The sequence below is a fragment of the Oreochromis aureus genome, linkage group 5 (genome assembly GCF_013358895.1).
Source record: "Oreochromis aureus strain Israel breed Guangdong linkage group 5, ZZ_aureus, whole genome shotgun sequence".
Classification (NCBI taxonomy): domain Eukaryota; kingdom Metazoa; phylum Chordata; class Actinopteri; order Cichliformes; family Cichlidae; genus Oreochromis; species Oreochromis aureus.
Genome location: NC_052946.1, coordinates 26012624 through 26028501, shown reverse-complemented (window position 1 = coordinate 26028501; position 15878 = coordinate 26012624). Strand labels below are relative to the sequence as shown.

The 15878-nt window shown below is 43.1% G+C and overlaps 1 protein-coding gene across 2 annotated transcripts; it reads right to left on the bottom strand.

Annotated features, from left to right (window-relative positions):
• Positions 1-983: 983 nt before the first annotated feature.
• LOC116334264 (dynein heavy chain 12, axonemal-like) lies at positions 984-14862 on the bottom strand. Of its 2 annotated transcripts, none has more exons than XM_031757647.2 (14): positions 14788-14862; positions 14597-14683; positions 9097-9275; positions 8735-8784; positions 7669-7803; positions 7424-7582; positions 7066-7311; positions 6739-6910; positions 5531-5636; positions 5071-5250; positions 4524-4652; positions 4306-4434; positions 2701-2854; positions 984-2614 (listed from the first exon to the last, which is right to left on the bottom strand). In XM_031757647.2, the coding sequence occupies exons 3-14, from the start codon at positions 9234-9236 to the stop codon at positions 2436-2438; spliced, it is 1779 nt and encodes a 592-aa protein (XP_031613507.1). In that variant the 5' UTR covers positions 9237-9275; positions 14597-14683; positions 14788-14862; the 3' UTR covers positions 984-2435. The 2 variants fall into 2 exon arrangements, with proteins under 2 accessions (XP_031613507.1, XP_039467930.1); XM_039611996.1 differs by lacking the exons at positions 14597-14683; positions 14788-14862 and adding exons at positions 9383-9455; positions 10990-11237.
• Between the last annotated feature and the right edge of the window lie 1016 nt (positions 14863-15878).

Sequence of the window (15878 nt, the reverse complement as noted above, 5' to 3'; positions counted from 1 at the left end):
TTTTAATTAAATTTGTAAGTAGAATAAAATGCAGGGTAAGAGTCCTCCTTTCATCACGCTTTGTACATTCCAGCTGTGCCACTGCTCTTGTAAACATGGAGGGTAAAAACACTCCAGCAAAAGATGCACCTGTGCATCTTCTCTTCTATTGATCTCTTCTATCTCTTCTTCTCTTCTACCAGCTTCTATTTAGAGGCTGAAACATGCTTTAAAATTATTTACTTTTTCAGGTCACAGGCAGAAGGGCAGAGCAGGTAAGAAGGCATGAAATGAGAGAAATCTTCAAATTCTCTGCAAACATCAGAGAACCACTTCCACACAAAAAAAGAACCACAAGTGAAAGCAAGATTTCTCCATTTACATACTCACTGGCCACTTAATTAGGTACACCTGTTTAGCCGCTAACCAGTCAGAGGCCTGTAGACATGCTCCAGACTACCCACTGAAGGTAAAATCGGGACGAAAGGTGATGTAAGTGACTTTGAACATGGTATAGTTGTTGATGCCAGACAGGCTGGTCTGAGTATTTCAGAAACTTCTGATCTGCAGGGATTTTCCTACAAAACCATCTGCATGGTTTACAGAGAATGGGGGGAAAAAAGAGAAAATATCCAGTGAGCGACAGTATTCTGGGAGAAAATGTGTTATTGATGAGAGGAAAACAGAGAATTGTGGCACTGCTAGCAAAGCAAAATTAACTCAAATAATCACTCATTACAACCAAGGTATGCAGAAGAGCATCTCTGAGTGCAAATGCCAAACTATGAAGGAGATGGGCTGCAGTAGCAGAAGACCACATCGGGTTCCACTCCAGGAAAGTGAGCCGCACATGGAAAAATGTTGCTCCAATGTAATAAAAATGTTGTCAGATTAAATTAGTCTCTAATATTGTTGGATATGAATAAAACACCCTGAGGCGATCGTTTTACGCTTTAACTTTATAAATAAAATATAATCAAATAGTAGCACTCAGCAAATTTAAATTTCACATATTTGTAGTTTAATATTTAGAAATATTTTCTTTTTTAATTCGATATTATATTCGATTGCATTTATATAAGCTGTATTTAAAAGCTGGACATAGCCATTGTGATGTGACACATGTAATTCCATACATAACCCTTAAAATATATTTTCATGCACTGTTCCTATTCCAAACACTAAAATTGCTTACAGCCAGCAATAATACAAGGAAAAAAAATATAGATATGTAATTCACCCATAAGCATGTCATCAGGTCTGTTAGGCTCGAGAGAGCCCCACCCTGAAGCTTGTACATTACACGTCCACGAGTACGCAAAGGCCCGCTTGACCTGCATGATTCAAATTTTGTCATCAGACTGTGGATGTGAGTATTGATGATTTACATAACAGTGCACCAAATTACAGCATTATTATGTTTATTTTTGCTGTCATTGTCATACATCACCATGTTGAAAACTGACATCAATTTTACACTGCTACATCACATTTTATAAATTTACACCTAGCAATTTAAAGCAATATGTGTATAAAACATGTAATCTTATATTCACGGGCTATTAGCGGGCTATTATAACGTAAATATCCAGGACATGTGGTAATGTGTTTGTATAGTCCCGCACATTATTTGGATATTCAAAAATATTAAAACTAATTAAAAACACTGTGGAAACTGCTGTTTTATCAATACAATAGCCTACAGATCTCTAACCTTACTGTACACCTGTGTAGCATCAGTAAAGACAATGGGGACCCCCATCACACGTTTCTTTAGCAGATACCACATGTGTTGTTTTCCAAAATAAATAACCTTACAAAAACAAGATGGTGCTTGATTTATTATTTGTATTTTAAAATCTGCAAATGTTTTGTTTTGTTTTGTTTTGTTTTATTAAAAAAAATATGCATGTGTACAATAACATATTCGCACAGTTGGCTCTCGGGGCAGTATTTACTTTTAAGGGAATAGTATAGTATGTTCTACATCTTCAGTTTGTTTGTTGTTTTTAAATGTAAATGATTAAACAAAACATTATGCATCAGTTGGTAATGGATGATTGGAATTGATTTGTAAATGACTTGTCATGAATAACTCGAGCTTATATATAATATTATACTGCATTATATTTGCATCACTTTTTCTCTTAAAACACATTTTAGGGTCAAGGGGGAAAAAAGGCAGATGTGAAATGTAAGAGTGAGGTCAGAGGTCAAAGGTGACATGACATCTGGATTCAAACTGTAATGTCATATTAAGAATACACCAGCATCATTTCCCATTTGGTGCCTTTGACCTTCACATCAATCTATCTTTTTGAACTGTGGTGTTTATGAACGCTACCAAAAAACATATGTTTTGCATGCTCCTTAATTCCCCCCCATTTTCTTTGTGAAATAAAAATATGCATATGTGTATGTCAGCCTAACACGCTCCTCTTTTAGCCCCTAAATTATCAGCCCGGATTGCCGCCCCACCGGCCCCGCAGCAGGTCGTACTCCCGGTACAGGATGTAGTCCTTCAGCCGCTCCGGCAGCGGCACGAAGCTCATGAAGACCTGGGACCGGAGACGGAGGCGGCCGAGGCTCCGGCGGATCCGCAGGCGGCATAGATGCTGCAGGCAGCGGGCGTTTTCTGAGAAAGCAGCGGAGGAAGTGAAGGCCATCGGTGAGTTCAGTATTTTCCCTCTGAGATACGAGACAACATCTAATTTCAGTCACCTTGCAGTCTGCAGATGTCCGGCCACTGCTTCTGCTCCATCAGAACCGCCTTCAGTTTGGAGCACATGGTCACGTGATCCATATAGTCCAGCAGGACACGAACCACGTGACCCGACAGATGTTTCAGCCAGGAAACTGTGATCACCTCGCAGAACTGCGCTGACGGACAAACGGAAGAGCTTTTATTTTATCACTGAAAACAAACAGAGAAGGTTTACCTTCTGAGTCTGAGTCATTAGTGGTGATTAACCTTAAGCCTGTGATCTGGAGAAAGGAAAAATCGGCTTTTTGTGGAAAGTAACATGTTCCTGATCGTTTTATGTTTCCTTGGAGAACAATTCAACAAACGAAAAAAATCTACATATAGACCTAGTAGTTGCTTAGGGTTGGGGTTTTCACTGATGATAAAGAGGCTGATGTTCTAGCAGCTTGTAGTATAAAGAACAACTCTATTCACTGACATGCGTTTTGGCCTATTGCCTTAGGTCATCAGCAATATATTGCAGACAGCACTTAAAAACAACATGTGTGGGGTATACTATAAAATGTCCTTTTAGACATAAGTTTCACGTCTATTTTATTTATAGTCTAGAGCTCATTTAACAAAACTTGACCAAAGTGGCTTAGAGACAGGCACATTTACGTTCCAGGTTTATAAAAAAAAACCCGTTTTAAAATACATGAAAAGCTGAAAGGCTTGTTTTATTGTGTTAACTAACTACTGTAGATTGTAAAAATGATGGTAATTTAAATAGTCGTCATTAAATGTGTTCATGATTTTCAAATTGATGATTCATCTCACAAGTCATGGTACACTGCTCTCCCCTACGCAAGCTGCCCACCTGGGCTCAAGACTGCCATGAACTGGAAACTGCTAGAACATTAGCGTGACTGTCCACAGTGAAGTGAATTTTAAATAATTATGGACTGACAGGTTGTCAACCAAGAAAGAAGCCCTGCGCCAAAATTGACACTTTCAAGCTTGACTGAAATTTGCATCTACCCACATGGACAAGCTAAATACCTTGTGGAGAAAAGTTTTATGGTCTGGGACTGTTGGATAGAATAATAAAGAGGGAAAATACTTTCACAACTCTATCTCTAATACAGAGCTAGATGGTTGAAACTTGGACATAATTGAGTCTTCCAAAAGGACAATAATCCCAAACACATATCAGAACTGGTTTTGGGATGGATGAAGTGGGCTAACATTAAGCTTCAAATCTGTATGTGTAATTTGACCCTGTGTGGATAAGAGAAAATCCAAAATGAATTCAAACTTGTGCACCTAATTCAGTTTTTTTTTTCATTAAAGACTTATGCCGTACAATCATTCCACCCTGGAAAAACAACAGTTCAAAGAAATCATGAAAAGCCTGAAATTACCATGGCATTCATTCCCATGATGTGTGTGTATAAACTTCTCACAACTAGTAGGTGAAGTTGTGTCAGAAACCTTTATCTCATTTATCACTGGTAATGACTTCGACTGATCATAGGAGCATTTTGGTGGTGAGATTTTTAAATATCTTGGGTCACCTAGAGAAACATGCAGGTTTTACTTCCATCTTTTATGTACAGCCTACATGTCACCTTTTATATTACCATAGTGTCTTTGATCACGCTGTCACTCCATCCCTCATAGTCTTCAGGGATGTGGGGTTTGTTTCCATAGGGACAGTCAAAGCAGCGCTCCACATTGTAACCATAGTTACACAGCATCCTGAGAATCACCTGACACACATGACATGAAAACACACAATAACATGAGTGAAGCTGTTGAATCTGCAGTAGAGATGTACTGAATAAAAACGGCGGCTCACCTTGTCTTTGAAAGCGTACTGCAGTGCTGATGGGAAGTGAGTCGTGTTTATCCTGGCGTAATAGTTGACGTTGGCTCCGAACCGCAGCAGCAGGTCGATCAACTCATAGTTGCCCATGCGCAGTGCAACCTTAAAAAAACAGACGCTGAATCATAAACAGTGGTATTATTTTTTCCTGATGAACAGATGCAGATTCATTCACCCAGCTCAGGACATTGTACCAAACCTTTAAGGAAGCCACGCCCACATCAAGAAGTTGAGGTTTTGCTTGCATATTAGGGAAGAACATAAGGTGAGATAGCTGGGTGTCATCCCTGAGGAAATTTTAATCCTCAGACAGTCAATGTCATAAATTTCTGGCAAATTTGTTCATTTTCTGCATAAATTTATGATGGAAATGCCTTTTCTAATGTAAAGAAACCACATGACAAAGACACACACTGGTATTCTGCTGCTTCTTTGATGTTTTAATTTGAGAAAAAAGCATGTGGAGGGCACATGCCCCCCACCCCACCCCTGAGATCAGCACCTGTGCTCGCATTTGTACCTGCAGACATTTGACCGGGTCCTGGTTGGTCATGGCTCCAGCCTCCAGCAGCAATTTTGCTGACGGCATATCATTATTAGAGACGGCAAAGAAGAGAGCTGACTTCCTCTCATCATCGTAGCTGCGGCGAACCCAGGGGTGGAGCATGTAGTTGGGGTCGTATCCTGCGTTCAGCAATACCTGGTTGGAGTTTGAAGATAAGGGAACATCTAAACTGGGAACTTTTGCATGAGTAATAAAAAGAAGGCATTCTAACATGATGATTTAGCCCCAACAGACCCAGAAATTTCACACTATGAAATGAAGTTGCTTTGAGTCAAGTTCTTGTGCAAAAAATGTTATATTGTCACCAACAATCCTTCATTTAGGAGAAATCTCTCTATATAAATGGTAGAGCAACCAACACGTGCTGTTTACACCTACTTTTATTGATTATGGAAACACCCATAAACACACACACCTTGATGCAGTTTGTGTGTCCTCCCGCAGCAGCTGAGTGAAGGGGACTCATCCCGCTGTCATTTATGTCCCTCATAGAGGTGACAGGAAGCAGCAGTTGCAGAGCTCTGACAGCAAACACACAAGATACACATTTTTCATGCTTGTTGATTTATTCACCAAGTTCAAATTAAGGAGACATTCAGCTGTGCAAAAGACAACAGGTGCAGCGATTTACTGAAACATGTCTAAACACGCATGCAAATATGGTAAAAACACTGTTCGTACAACTCCAATGAGCTTGAAAGTCAGAATTTGATATGAAGACACTCAGTTCTTCCTTGGATGCTGGATTTGTTCTGTTCTCTGACCCTTGCTGATGACTAACGCAGTCATCAGCAAGGGTCAGTGTGAGTGAGTCCAGCTCAGCTCACTGGATGACTTTGAAAAATGTAAAAAAGACAAAGGAGATCATCCATTTTGGATATCTTGTTGTTAAGTGTGAGTCAGTACATTTAATTTCAGGTGTCTGAATTCTTTTAGAGCCTTCTTACCGATCAAACAATAACCTGCAACACTACATTAAATAATAGTAGATAAAGCATTAAAGAGAAAATAATGTGATTACAGAAAAACCTCTGTATTTTCACACTGAATGAAACATTAAATGTCATGGTCCTTGGGTCTTGGACCCATGGTTATGAGTTTTGGAGATGTTTATGGATTGTCTTGTTTTGTATTTTTCATAATCTTGTATTTTGGGTTCTGTATCCTGTGTTATTTAGTCTTCTGTTTATGGTGTTCTGTTTACATTCCTGGGGTTTGTGTTGATCCCGTTTCTGTTCCTTTAGTTGCCTGATTGCTTCAGTTGATAATACCTTTTTAATAACCCCCTTAGGTTTTCCCATTCTGTCCCCCCAGTCTTGTCTCTGTGTTATTTCCTGTCTTATTTTGATAGTCATTTGTCTCATGTGAGTTTGGTTCTACTTTCCTGTGTTTCTTGTTTTTATTTTTCCGTGAATTAATACATTATTTCAGTTTTTTCATTTATGAGACAATGAGCTTCCAGTATTTTTTCTATATTTTTAAGGATTTATATCTTAGGTGTGGTTTCTATGATAATTTACAGCAGCATTTATTTGTAAAGTGGAAACCCTGAAATGATTTTTGCTTACATAATCATAAATGCATGCTTTATTAAATATTTTCACAAGAAGTTTAAACACCTACTCCAGGTGTCCTCGGTGAGCGACACGGTGGATTGGCATGTGTCCCGTGTGTTTGGCAACGTTGGCATCGGCACCATATTCCAGCAGGAGGCTGATGACGGCTGGATTACCAGACGCTGATGCTTCGTACAAGATGGATGCCTCATCCTGCGCCTGAGAGAAGACGTCGGCACCTGCAGGAAAAACAACATGCCAGCAACATGCTCTTAAAGCCATGTTGTGTTTTCTTCTCTTTAACCCAAGACTGGTTTCTTTCTCAGCTGAATCTAACTCTGACAGTGACTTTCCAGCATGTAATGGACCATTATCTAGTTGAAGCTTCTATCACCTTTCTTCAGCAGAATCTGCACCACCTCTAGGTGACCATCCTGAGCTGCTAGAGCCAGCGGCGTGAGGCCATAGTGGCTGCGGGGGTCGGGCCTTGCTCCGGCCTCCAGCAGCACCTTTACCATCTCCATTCTGCCGAACCGTGAGGCCTCGTGGAGGGGCCGGCGACCGTGGCAACCCTCCTGGTGCACGTTGGAGCCACGCAGGAGCAGCAGCTTCACCAAGTCCAGGCGGTCTAAGCGGATAGCTACAGACAGGCAGCATCAGACAACAACAAACATCACAGAAAAAGCTGTGATCTAGAGTCTGGATCAGTGTCGGCTCTTGGTATTGAAGTCTGGAAATGCCATGCATCTTACCCACAAATAGCGGTGAGTCCTGGTTGTCATCCTGAATGTCTGGGCTGGCTCCATGTTTGAGGAGGAAGGAGGCATTTTCTATAAAACCATGTTCTACTGCGAGGAAGAGTGGAGTCTGACCTCGTAGCGTACAACACTTCACTGAGTCTGGGCCAGAAGCTGGAAAACAGCCATCAGGTTAGTTTAAATGAAGGCCATCATCACTTACCACACATCTACACAGAAACACTGAAGCTGACACAAACCTTTGTACATGAGCTCCAGGATGCTCTGGTTGCTCTGAGATGCTGCTTCGTGGAGAGGCGTCCAGCCTCTGCTGTCTGCCAGTGAAAAGCTCTCTTTCTGTCTGACACACAGATCCTTCAGGAGCTTCTCATTACCTGCAGGTATGGACATTCGTACAGAGTCTCAGTCTGCAGCATGTAAACATCAGAACCACTTTTTGTTGTTTTATGTGAAGCATACAGTGGTTCAACAAATATTTGTCCTCATAGAAAGAAAAAATGATAATAATAAGAAGAAGAACAAAACAACAACAATTTTGGTGCCTTTCAAAGCACTCAAAGTCATCTGCAGCACCAAATTAACAACAAGGACAGTATTAAAAGAGATTTAAAATCCAGGAGAAATGATTAAAAACAGAAGGTTGTAACAGTCTTGCTAAAGAAGGTGAAGTGGTAATAAGTTCTAAAGATGACATGCAGAAGGTTGCGATGGGTCTGAAGCAAGAAGGAGTCGTCAGGAGAAGAGCTGAAGCTGAGTGTAGGAAACAGAAAGGAGTTTAAGGATGAAGATATGCAGGAGCCAAATCACTGAAAGGTGGATACTTGTTATGTTGGGGAATGGGGAGCCCATGAAGCTGGATAGGATGGATGGGTGTAAAATGATCAGCAGACAAGATGATTCAGAGACTTTTAACATTATGGGAAAGAAGGACCTGACAACAATCCATGCAGACAACAAAAGGGTATATGTTGGAAAGTGAGTCCTCAGAGCTAACAAGAATGACTTGACTTTTATTGCGATTGAGTCTGGGCTGATTGAGTGTCATCCAAGTGGTGATGGCCTGTAGGTAGGAGGTGAGGAGAGGAGGGGGGAAGAGAGGATGTGGCACATGTTTTTTATGTGCCAGGGAAGGAGATGCAAAATCTTAGCATAAGAACTAAGATCACTGATGTTTTTCAAGCAGTCACATGCTAGACTGCATTGTGTCAAAGTCTTTGTGTTATTCCAGTGCTAAAAAAAGAAAACAATGCTTTAGCTTATTTTTATTATTTAACAATAAAATCAGAAGTGTTCATCTTGTCTCACCTTGTCTAATAGCAGTGAAGATCTTGCTGATGTCTGCAGATTCTGAGCTGCTGGAAAGAAAAAACAGAACAGAACAAAACAAAAAAGCCACCACACTCTATTACTGGCGCTGTGTGATGTCAAAGAGAGCAGATCTTGAATATGGTCACATATCAATCACAAAAAAGCTGCTTAAACAAACTTTTTTCAAACAGAAAGCAAACTGAGGGGCTGCATGACGGTTCAGTATTATTTTAAAGAGTGAATCATGCAAAACTGCTATAAAGGATTCCAAAAATAAAAATCTGAAGTTGAATATGAGCATAACAAGTTCCTTAAAACATGGCAAACACCTGATTTTTCCAGGTATCTGCTGGACTGACCTCCTGTCGTCCCGCGTTGTGGCGTTTCTGTGCGTCTCCTTCTGCTTGCTGCTCTCCAGCAGACTCTGTTCAATCATGTACTGAGTGGCTGCATCATCTTCATCATCCTCATCGTGAATGCCCAACCGATCGAGCTCCATGATGCCAGAATAAATGATCGCGGTCAGACCAGGTGAAACCTGCGTATTTAGATGGGGTCAGCGTTTAGTCAATCTCTCCTTTCTGATGTTGAAACCGGGCTGCTGAGTTAGAGGTCATATGTTCATGTTAAAGGCGAGAAACCTACACAGGTCATTCCAGACACCAAAGACCAGCCTGTGGTTACGGCTCTAAGGAGACCTTGGATCCGACTTACTTCTCTGAGAAATTAATCAGATTACTTAATCTGTGAAACCAGTGCAAGAAATTTAGAAGCAAAAAAAATCATCATTTGCATTTAAAACATGCAAGATTTGACTCAAGCTGTGGACCTTTTATTGAAGGTCATCCATCTGTCTACTGTCAAATTAAAGCTTTTTCATGGTGTTAACCTTTCGCATACACTCACCTTTCTGTTTATTAGCAACAGCTGTACACTTGCTTATTCATGCAGCATGTGGCAGCACAAGGAGAAACTGATAAATCTCAGTGATTTTATGGTACGACTGCTGTGGCTGATCTGGAGTTTTTCTCCACAAAAAGTTGTTTTAGCTTTTCCTTTTCCTTACATTTTTCTTGTTTTGTTTGGCCTCAGTGTTCAGCTTAATTATTGACTTTGTCTTCTGAGAATCTTGCTTTTGTCTGTCTGTGAGCTAAATGGAATTTATGGTATTTATATAGCACCTTTCTACTCAGCGGAGCACTCAAAACACTTTTTACTGGAGCACTCATTCATCCGATCATACAGCACTTTTATCTCTGCCTGAGTGCTTTCTAATAGTCTGATTAATGCATCAGGGCAACTTAGGGTTCAGCATCTTGCCCAGGGACACTTTGGTACACAGCTGGAGGAACCACTGAACCACTGACCTTCCAATTGGTAGATGACCCACTCTACCACCTGAGGCACAGCTAAGTTTCTTATGTTTTATTATTGTCTTCAGCCTGTTTTAGTCACAGTTTTTTTTTCTTCTTTTTGGTAAAAGGCAAAAATATCCCTGAGCGCAGGAGCACTGAGATTCAATGACGTGATACAATGGGATTTTTTGGAGGTCATTGCAGGTAAAAGAAAATAATATTGGAGCTGTGGAGGCTAATATTCCAAGAAAACATACTCAGAGTTTCAGTGATTAAAGTCTTAAAATATGGGAGAAAAAAACATTATAATCATAAAGCAACGAGGTGGGACCACTGATGTGGTCTAAAATTAAAGGTTCTTATCTAAGAAAAATACTCCTAGAACAAAAGCAGCAGGAAGTGGTGTGGAGTGATTGTTCCAGGTCTGTGTTTTTATTCTTGGAAGTTCTTGAAAGTTCAAAATAATCCTCTGTGTCCTCGGGAACACAGATTTCCTTCCTTCTTATTTGTTTGTTTCTGAGTCACCTGAGAGCTGAAAATTGGTGCTACTCAACACATTATACTCATTTTCAGACACACTGTTATTTCTGGACTCTACTCACAGATCAAAATAATCTTTATTCATCCTTTTCTGGGCCTTAGTGCATCCTTAGTGCATTTATGTGCATTTATGTAAGATGGCGCCGAGTATGGCAGCCTCGTCGCGAGCTCCCCCAAGCAACAGCTGTTTTTTGTGTTTAATTTTACTTTTTCTTTATTTTTTCACGAGTAGCACATGTCTCCTTGTGTACGACCGACAAACCTTACTGGACATAAAAGACGGACTTTCTCATCACTTTCCGGAGTTCAAGTTTTGCAACACGGACCCTCCGTTTGCAGACCCCCCATTCATCTCACCTGAGACGCCTTTGTTCTGGGCCCGTGGAGGCCGCAAACGCCGACGCAGAGGGAGAAGATCTGGCGTTCTGGTTCGACTGAGACGGCGCACTAACAGACCACCGTTACCCAGCTTATTACTGGCTAATGTGCAGTCTCTGGAGAACAAGCTGTGCGAGCTTCGGGCACGGATCTCATTCCAGCGAGAGATGCGGGACTGCTGCGTGATCTGCCTCACAGAAACCTGGCTATCGGACAAGGTACCGGACTCCGCAGTACAACTACCGGGGTTCTCTGTGCACCGCGCGGACAGGTCACAGGAGCTTACTGGGAAAAGCAGAGGCGGTGGTGTGTGTTTCATGATCAACAACAGCTGGTGTGATTATGCGAACGTGCACCCGGTCAAATCCTTCTGCTCACCGGACCTGGGTACCTGATGGTTAAGTGCCGGCCATTCTGGCTACCGAGGGAATTTACAGCAGTGATTATTACGGCTGTTTACATTCCCCACAAGCCGACACTGACCGAGCACTCAGGGAACTGTACAGCGCGATCAGCAGTGAGGAAACCTCACACCCAGAGGCGGCGTTTATCACGACCGGGGACTTTAATAAGGGTAACCTGAAGAAAGTCTCACCAAAACTCCACCAACACATCCATTTCAACACTCGTGGAGACCGGCTTCTTGACCACTGCTACACCTCTTTCCGGGATGCGTACAAAGCCCTCCCCGCGCCCCATTCGGCCAATCAGATCACCGCTCCATCCTGCTTCTACCCGCCTACAGGCAGAAGCTGAAACAGGAAGCTCCAACCCTGAGGGCGGTGCATCGTTGGTCGGACCAATCGGAGTCTACGCTGCGGGACTGTTTTGATCACGCGGACTGGGAAATGTTTCACGTGGCTGCTAAAGACATCGATGAATACACAGACTCAGTCTGTGGATTTATCAGAAAATGCGTGGAAGATGTCGTCCCATCCAGAACAGTTAAATCCTTCCCAAATCAAAAACCCTGGATTAACGGAGATGTTCGCACGGCGCTAGCGGCACGGAGCACCGCTTTTGCCTCCGCGAACACATCGGACTACAAACACGCACATTACCAACTCCGGAAGACGATCAAAGCAGCCAAACGTGAGTACAGGGACAGGGTGGAGCAACAGTTTGACAACCCTCGGGTATGTGGCAGGGGACTAAACACGATCACAGACTTTAGAGGAAAACCAGCACACCGCAGACCACGGCCTCTCTGTGTGAGGATCTAAACGTATTCTACGCTAGATTCGACACAGCGAACACCAGGAGACCGGACAGTGTGCGCACCGCGGATGACGTCAGTGCGCACACTGTGTCTGAGGAGGATGTGCGGAGGTACTTCAGGAGAGTGAACCCACGCAAAGCTACTGGTCCGGACGGGATTCCCGGCCGCGTCCTCAAGTCATACGCGGCTCAGCTGGCTGGAGTGTTCACACATATCTTCAACCTTTCCCTCTCTCTGTCTGTAGTCCCAGCCTGCTTCAAAATGGCCACCATCGTCCCTGTACCCAAATCCTCCACCATCTCATCATTGAACGACTGGCGACCTGTAGCCCTGACCCCATCGTGAGCAAATGCTTCGAGAAGCTGGTCAGGGACTTCATCTGCTCCGCACTACCCGACTCACTGGACCCTCTACAGTTCGCATACCGCCACAACAGGTCCACTGATGATGCCATAGCCCTGACACTCCATGCTGCCCTGTCACACCTGGAGAAGAGAGACACGTATGTGAGAATGCTGTTTGTAGATTACAGCTCAGCATTCAACACCATCGTTCCCTCGAAGCTGGACAGGAAACTGCAGGATCTAGGACTGAGCAGCTCCCTCTGCAGCTGGATCCTTAACTTCCTGTCTGACAGACGCCAAGTGGTCAGACTGGGCAGCACCACCTCATCCCCATCACACTGAACACTGGTGCTCCACAGGGGTGTGTACTGAGCCCTCTCCTGTACTCACTCTACACCTCACGACTGCACGGCCACTAACAACTCCAACATCATTGTGAAGTTTGCGGACGACACTACAGTGGTGGGTCTTATCACCAACGGTGATGAGACAGCCTACAGGGAGGAGGTCAGCGCCTGACCCACTGGTGTCAAGACAACCATCTCACCCTCAACGTCGCAAAGACAAAGGAGCTGATAGTGGACTTCCGGAGGTGCAGAGGAGTACACACCCCATCACCATCAACGGCGCCGCTGTGGAGAGAGTGAGCAGCTTCCGCTTCCCTTGGTGTACATCTGGCTGAGGATCTTACGTGGTCAGTACACATAAACAAGACAGTGAAGAAGGCGCAGCAGCGCCTCTTCTTTCTCAGGAGACTGAAAAGATTCGGCATGAGCCCCGCATCCTCAGGACCTTCTATCGCTGTGCCATTGAGAGCATCCTCACTGGATGCATCACCACCTGGTATGGCAACACCACCGCTTACAACCGCAAAGCTCTCCAGAGAGTAGTGCGGTGTGCTGAACGGATAATTGGAGGTGAGCTTCCCTCCTCCAAGACATCTACAGGAAGCGGTGCCTGAGGAAAGCGGGAGGATCATCAAGGACTCCAGTCACCCCAGCCATAAACTCTTCAGACTACTTCCATCAGGAAGGAGGTTCTGCAGCATCCGGTCCCGTACCAGCAGACTGAGAGACAGCTTTTTCCACCAGGCCATCAGACTGCTGAACACATCATAGACACCTCACCCTCACTACTGGAACTTCAACATTATGCACTCCATACTGTACATTAATGCCACTGTTTTGCACATACCTACCTCTGTATATTTTATATTTTATATATCTTATTTTATTGTTTACTCTATTTCATTTGTAAAACATGTATATACACACTCACACACACACACACACACACACACGTAGAAAAACATATTTAGTACACACATTCAGTAATGTATATACCTTTATATATGGTACATATATTTATTACTTTTTAGATTAACCATTTTTATATTTTGCTTGTTGCACGTTATTGTATTTTGCACAACTCTGTTGCTTGTGAAGCTTGCACACAAGAATTTCACTCGCATGTACTGTACCAGTGTACCTGCACATGTGATGTGACAATAAAGGTGATTTGATTTGATTTGATTTGATCCCCTCCAGTCATAACCTGACTGAAACAAGTTGTTTTAGCTCTTCCCCTTTTAAGCCAAGTTTCTACTGATTGGCTGCCCCTCATTAACGTTACGTTTAACAGCCACAGCAGGTGAACGAGGGCTGAAGTGTCTGAGATGAGCATATTAGAGATGCCCGCTCTCTGTGACATCATGCAGAGCCAAGAGTTGAAACAACAGCCTGGAACTGAGTGTGTACTACAGTGTGAAGCAAGCGTTCTTGACTCACAGTGATTGCTTGTACATTGTTTGGACCTTATTAGATGAAACTTTGGCCATGTTTAATATGAGTACCCACCAATGTAACAGTATATATGTGTTAGGAAATAATGCAAGGCAGAATAGGTCCATGTTCAGGAGACAGGAGGCCTGAGTTCACCAGACCAGTTTGAAACTTTAAAGTAAAACCATCATCTCATTGTAGGTTTGTGAGCTGACAGATCAGATGTCACCTGTTTCCTTTACCTTGTGGTTTGTGTTGGGTTGGCTGAGGAGTCCTTGCAGATTCAAAGTTGTTGTTGCTGAAAGCTGGCAGCAGGAGAAGGAGGAGGTCTGTGAAACCAGACACGGGTTCTCTCAATAAAGCTCCACAGCTTCTGTGTCCTTCAACAATATGTTCATACAGCATGACTCCAAATTTACTGCGATTTACTCACCAGATTAACACATCTGCATCAGATACGTCTCACATGTGTGACAATCCTGCAAAGCTCAGGCTCAGGGCCTGTCATGTTTCCTCTGTGCAGCTACAACACTCTGGCTGAGAGGACGGGGATCTGACACCAGTTACTATATTTACCTGCTGTAGACAGACAGCGTGACACTGCAGGGTGGTTAGAGCTGTTTACCCTGACACACCTCCACCCTCCAGTCTGTTTGGTGTCTGCTTCTCATTGTCAGCTCGTCTGCCTGATTTTGTTGACAATTTAGAATTAAAACAAGAAACTGTTGACACAATTCATCAGAGTTTGCCTGAATTTTGTCATCAAATTGTCCCAGTTTGAAAAAAAACACACCTCAGATTTGCCTGAAAGGTTTTCCTAATAGCTAGGTATTATCCCAAATTTCAGGTCCTTACTGTCATATGACTGTTTTTAGAGTGGTTTTTTTGAAGAAAACATTCTAAGCTCTGTTCTTCAAATTGTTTAGAGCAAATATCTGGTACTGTGGCAGGGCTCCAGCTGTGGACCTGCCTGGCGAGCTTCACGACGCTGAGCTGTGAGCACAGACCTCACTAAAGGTTGTCAGCTGGAGGTCAGTTTGTAGGGCTCTGGTAGTGCTCCTCCTTTTGGACCTGGCACAAAGGAGCAGATACCGGTCCCGCTGCTGGGCTGATGACCTTCTATGGCCCTGTCCGGCTCTCCTTGTAACTCCTCCACACTCTTAAAGCTCAGCTGGAAGACAGAGTAAACCTTCTGATGGCACTGGAGGAGCTGGACTAGCCTGCAGGCACCACCTCACACTATCAGTGCCAAGGACCCAAGCATAAAGCAAAACTAGACAAATCAGTCAGGAGGAACAAGGAGAGAGCGGTGGTCATGGATTCAAAATGGTTTCTGGATCCAACTTGTTATCCATGAAGTCTAAACGACTTGGTGTCATGCTGTGACTTTTATTTATTTTAATCAGTGCAAAATGTAATTCAAACTTTTTCCACCAGAGGGCAGCGTTTTACCGTGTTTACTGAGACGTTATCAGCTGTTACTGTTAGGCATTTCTTTTTTTAGTTTGTTTTAGCTTGAAGCTC